The 6,199-nt window shown below is 36.4% G+C and overlaps 1 protein-coding gene across 1 annotated transcript; it reads left to right on the top strand.

Moving 5' to 3' along the window:
- Positions 1–1,826: 1,826 nt before the first annotated feature.
- Positions 1,827–5,569, top strand: LOC149027889 (cyclic dof factor 2-like). Its single transcript, XM_089166832.1, has 2 exons — positions 1,827–2,290; positions 3,508–5,569. Exons 1-2 carry the CDS (start codon positions 2,090–2,092, stop codon positions 4,891–4,893), a joined length of 1,587 nt encoding a protein of 528 aa, XP_089022958.1. The 5' UTR covers positions 1,827–2,089; the 3' UTR covers positions 4,894–5,569.
- Positions 5,570–6,199: the final 630 nt, after the last annotated feature.

Genomic DNA, 6,199 nt, shown 5'->3' with positions numbered 1-6,199 from the left:
ACATCAGAAATCACATCATGTAAGACTAATTATTTGATCAAACTAAGTCGTCAATTTGTTTTTCTTGCCTTTTAAGATTATATTATTTATTTATTTTAAATTTAAATTTTGACATTAATCTTGCATTAATTTTCTCTGATGTATGTTATTTTGTTTAATTGTATATAAAAATATTATCATTTTGCATTCTTTTGGATTGAATCTTAAGTGAAACATATAAATCGGCATGTGCCTCATCAATCTTCCCCCATTCCATTTTTAGAGGGAAAGAAAACAAAAATTTATATATTCTTATTGTTTATACCTGAAAAGAAAACCCTTAAAACATTAATTTGCTAAATGACATAATTAGTGATCCAATAATAAAATATATTATAACTATTTCCAATAATTCCAAATTATCATTCACTATTTTATCTCTAATTAACATTGCAAGTCGCAAGCTATTTCAAAATTCTTATCATGCTTCAACATAAGAATTCTATATGACAAATGTTGTGGGTTATTTGATTCAACAAGCTAGGTATGAAATGACATTTAAAATTCTTATGGACAAAATTTTTTTAATCCTTTCAAACAAATCTTTCTACTTGTTGAAAAATATATAGTATAAGAGTAAGTATCGATTAATTTCAGTGAGATCCTCGAAAAGTACTAATTAAAATTTTTTTTCAAAAAATTAGTTAGATGTTGAGAAAGGAAAAGATGTCATCCCACCAAGTGGAATCTTTTATCCTATATATATATATATATATATATATATATATATATATATATATTTTGGGTTAATCGTCCTATATCTTGGTTGGTTTTTTAACATTATAAAAAATAAAATATGAAAAAAAAAAAAGAATATTCATGAAGAAATTTGAAAGTTCAATTTAAAAGAATTTAGAAGTTGCAAGTAAAGTTTAAAATATTGGTATTGAGTATCATATTGGTCTAGTAATTTTAAGAGACATCGCCTTGTATCGAGTTCTATATTGAATCTATTGGTATATATATATATATATATATATATATATATATATATATATATATTCTTATCAATTGTATTCAAATAAAGATACATATCAACTAGCATCGAATCATTATTTAATCTTAATTCCAAGGGCATACTCTTTTTTACAAATCAGTGTAACGGATCATTAGAAGAGACGGACCGGGTTATCCACTTGTGATTGTAGACATAGTTAAGTAGATCGATCACTGGCGTGGCTGGCCTAATTATTCTGCAAAAGCGATTTAAAGTACGTGGGGAATGATCGACCGGCAAATGGGATCTAACCACCATTTTATTTGGTGCTTTCATGTTGATCACGGGATGAGATTCCCTTGGAAAATTAGATTTCAAACGAACGGCTGAGATTGAAAACCTAAAAGTGAAAAATACGTGCAAACGACAAAAGTTTTTCCTAGGTCACGACACATGGGGAGAGAAAAAGCGATGGCAGAAAAGTGAGGAACTACTCCTTACTCCTTATCCAGAAAGAGAGCTTTAAAGGAAGGAAGGAAGTGAAAGAAAAAAGTGTAAAAGTTGTCTTCACTCTTCTCTCTCTTTACGTCTCCGGAACGTCGAAACTGTAAAGAAAAGTCATAAAAGGAAAAGGGTTTTCTTTTTGCTACTTTTCAGAGGCTGACGTCATCCACTGAGATCTTCAGCCACGAGAATTCGTGGCTCGGAGTGGTTTGCAATGCTGATTAGGATGCCACTTGGCATAATGCACGACCGACGTTTTTCTGGTATAAAAATAAAATAAATCAAAATAAGAAGATTATATTATCGAGAAAAAGTGAAGAAAAGAAGGGAAAAGAGAAAAGAGATGAGCATGGAAGGGAGGGTTTTCAAATTAAAAAAATAAGCCCTTCATTGAAGTATTACACGCTCTCTCTCTCTCTCTCTCACGTTATTCGTGCTCTGGAGACTCCTTATTTATATGTTTTTCCTTCTACCGAAGGGTTTTTTCTGGGTTTTGCTCTTCAAACCAAAGTCGCTCTGCGGTGTTGCTGTTTTTTCTTCTTCTTCTCTCTCTGTCTTTGATCTGGGTTCTTAGCTTGATTTGGTTTGGTTTGGTTTGTTGGGAAGGACATGCGCATCGATCTCTCTCGGTTTCGAAACAAGTCCAAGTGTCAGAAAGGAAATCGAAGAGTACTGAAAATGTTAGAGGTCAAAGATCCGGCTATTAAGCTCTTTGGGAAGACTATCCCCTTGCCGGATAATCAGATTCCGGTTCTACCAGAGGAGAAATCCGATCCCGAGTATCAGGTTCCGGTGGAACCAGAGGAGAAGGTATGATACGAACATATTAATTCATGGAATCTGTAGTTTCCTGTTTCCGGCTACCTTGATTCTTAGCTGCTTCTACTCGTTTTGCTGGGTTATGAACTTGTGGGGGGCTAATTTTCTATAACTATGGGAAAATACTCAAATTTCTTCTATATTTTTAATCAGTGTAAAGAATTACTGAGATTTTGATTTTGAGTTTTTTTTAGATTATACTTCCGCAATCTTCAACTTTTTGTTGGTGTTCAGGGTTCTCAAATTTTCCCTGATGTGATTTAGAATTTTCCCCCACCCTTTCTTTTTGGGTTTTTCCCCCCATTTTCCTATTACTCCCCTCGGTGTCAAGCTTTGGTTTGATGGGTTTGTAAATGTAATTGAACCTCTCAAATATAAAGAACATATATTCTATTAGAATTAGGTTAAGAGGGTGGTACTGATTCTTATTGTTTGCTTTTTCGTTCTGAAGGAACAGGGGAAAAGGGGCGAGGAATCTAATTCTAATTCGTGCTATTTCAAAAATTCCAAAGATATTGAATTGATATACGGATGATAAGACTTTTAAAGCAGATAAACTTGATATACTTTAGCTGCTTTTGTTAGGATGATGCCAAAATACATCACCAAATGGGTATCTGCTTGTGTTTGTTAACTGTGTTGATTAGTTATGCAATTTGGCTACTGAGTACATTCTATCTACATGTACCTATATCCTTTTTCTGCTCAGTGCAGATTTTTTGACCTAGCGTGCGTGGTTTGTGAATTCATCTGCAGTTTTGTCCAGTAATGCGGGATTCCTACGCCTGGAAGTTTCTATTTTATTTAGAACCCATAGTTGTTCTAATAACTATTGAATATTTCCTTCAGCTTTTCCTCAATCAATAGGAGATTGATTCTGTTTGATTGCGCTGAGTTGGCATTGAATTGCTTGATTAGTCTTGATATAAACTTTTGTTAGTTCTGTGCCTTAAAATCCATTTTGTGATTCAATTAAGGCTCCTAATACATTTGATTACTTTTATTTACAAGTTTTAGAAAGTTGATTAGGATAAACCTTTTCCTGTTGTGAAAATAACAATAACAACTAGTTGAAATAATGATTCTTCTTTTTTCCGTAGTTGAATGGTTATACATCATGCCAATAATTACCTGAATTGTAAATGCTAACAGTTCTTATTTGTTCATTTGATTATTGCTTTCTCAAATGGATTTAATTTTCTTTTCAGGATGCATGCAGAGAAACAAAAGAGACAGAGGAGGAGGAGGGTGCTCCTACAGAAGAGTGTAGAAATCAAGAGAAGCCTTCTAGCAATGATGGCAAGGAAGGCAAGCACCAGGCTCCCACTGATGAGGAGGAGAAAGCAACAATGGATTCAGATCATGAAGAAGACCAAGCAGACACTGATGTGGCCACCCAAGAGAAGATTCTCAAAAAGCCAGATAAGCTTCTCCCATGTCCTCGGTGCAATAGCTTGGACACAAAGTTCTGCTACTTCAATAATTACAATGTTAACCAACCTAGGCACTTCTGCAAGAACTGCCAGAGATATTGGACTGCTGGGGGAACAATGAGAAATGTTCCTGTTGGTGCAGGACGGCGCAAGAATAAAAACTCAGTATTGCATCATCGTCATTTGATGATGTCTTCTGATGCAATGCTAAGCACAAGGACCAACCACTCTGATTCAGCAAATCATCAAATTTCCACAGGTGGTGAACTGCCTAGCCTGTCTAAACCTTTGAAGGAAAGCGGGAAAGTTCTAAAGTTTGGTCCTGATGCTCCTTTGTGTGACTCTATGGCTTCTGTGCTTAGTCTTGGAGAACAAAAGAGAAATGTTGAGGCGGAAAAGGTGGCTGGTGCAGAAAATGGAGAAGAGCCTTCACGTAACTCTTCGATGGCAGTCTCAACTTCCCAAGAAAATGTGGCACATATTATACAAAACAGAACACCAGAATGTTGTGATGGGCCTACTCCTATGCATCCTCTGCAGTGTTATCCTGGTCCACCTTGGGCATTCCAATGGAACCATGGTTGGAATAATGTAGCTCCTATGGCAGCAGGCCGGTGCTCATCTGATTTGGTTTATAGACAGGATGGCAGCAACCCAAGTCTTGTCCAATGGGCCGCTTCACCTATGGTGGCAGCGCCTTCCTTTTGCCTGCCAAACATCCCTTTCCCATATATGGCTGCACCCTATTGGGGTTGCATGCCTAACTGGCCTGCAAGTGCATGGAATAATACACCATGGCTTGGGTCTAATGGTAGCCTTTCATCATCATCCTCAACTAGCAACAGTGGCTGTTCTGGAAATGGGTCACCAACCTTAGGGAAGCATTCTAGAGATGCAAGTGTACTGGGCGAAGAGAAGCTGGAGAAGTCTCTTTGGGTTCCTAAAACACTGAGAATTGATGACCCTGATGAGGCTGCAAAGAGTTCTATTTGGGCTACCCTAGGCATTAAGCAGGATGAGAATGGTCCAAGAACAAAAGGTGGCATTTTCAAAGCTTTCCAGCCCAAAATGGAAAAGCAGGTTGCATCAGATGCAACGAATGTATTACAAGCGAACCCTGCAGCTCTGTCTCGCTCTCAGACATTTCAAGAGAGCACATAACTGATACACGTGGAGTTTTTCTTGGTAGAGCTTAACTCTGCTTGACTCATGCAAAATGGCTGAGCATTTTGTTGTACAGAGAACGAGGCAATCTCTTTTGACAGGTGCTGTCTTTGATGGCAGTGAGTTATATTTGTAATTTGGTTGGATGGTTAGAAGCCACCAGAATCCACAAGGTTGGTGACAAAAATGTTCAAGACTCTGCTGTAAATAATGAGGGATAATTAGTGGTTAATTTTTTTTTTTTGAGGGGTGGGGTTCTTGTCTGACTTTGCCGAGACTATGGATTCCAGATTTACAGTCTTATGTATATCAGTATATGTTTGGGCTTGAACCAGTGAGAGAGAGAGAGAGAGAGATGCAAATATGCAGTTGCAAGTCCTCTTCCCTCCTCAGTCATTTCACCCAATGCTTTCACAGTTTCACCTTCGGCAAGGTCACTCACATGGCTTATGAGAAATGCTGCACCTTTGGAAGCTATGGTCAGGATTTCTTTACTTTATTCCATCTGACAACAAGATGTGGAACTATTATCTCTTTGTAGGCTCCTGAGAGAATCTCTTGTGAATATGTAAGAATACAGATCTGCTGTTTTTACTTGATTTTGCATGCTTATGATTTCTCTTATGGAGATCAGTTACCTAAGCCCTAATTCAAGTTTTGATTGTTTGTTGGTATTCTGGGTCTGCTAGGATTTTATGTTATTTTATTAAAAAAACAAAATTGGCATAATAGATGCTTGAAGTTCTACTCATTTAATCAGGATTTTGGAGTATTACAATTGCAACATCATATTCCATGAAGGTTTAAAACCTTTCATTATCATCTCCTTCGCTCTACCGGTAGGGAACAAAGAAAAGAAAATATACCTTCTGTTGGATAAGGTACTGGATGAGTGTATGTGTATAGTAAACCTTGTAGTTTAGTATTGGCTGTTATTGATATTAGGAATGACTTTTTATTGATGGGTTGCTAAAAGGGTAATCAAACTTTCAGTCATTTTTAATTCCTTTTAGTGGTAATTTCCTTCTATGAGAGATTGAGAGCAATCTAGAATTGGAACTCCCTTTCCCTGAAATTGCACTAGCAGTAAAAGGATCTTTCTTTGTAATCGTTTCTGGAAAATTACAAAGGAAATATTAAAATTTCCTGAACACCCAAAAGAACATTGGAACATCATTTTATCTTCATGTAACCTTCTACCCAAAAAGAAAATAAAAGAAAAGAAAAGAAAATTCTATTAAGATCTCGGGTAATGTATGTAAAATTCTATTCAAAATCATGGGTAACTGGTTAAAGAATTAGT

The sequence above is a fragment of the Hakea prostrata genome, chromosome 1 (assembly GCF_041222555.1).
Source record: "Hakea prostrata isolate BN-2017 chromosome 1, UWA_Hpros_2, whole genome shotgun sequence".
Classification (NCBI taxonomy): Eukaryota; Viridiplantae; Streptophyta; class Magnoliopsida; order Proteales; family Proteaceae; genus Hakea; species Hakea prostrata.
Note: the sequence above shows the minus strand (reverse complement) of the source record. Positions and strands in the feature narration are given on the sequence as shown.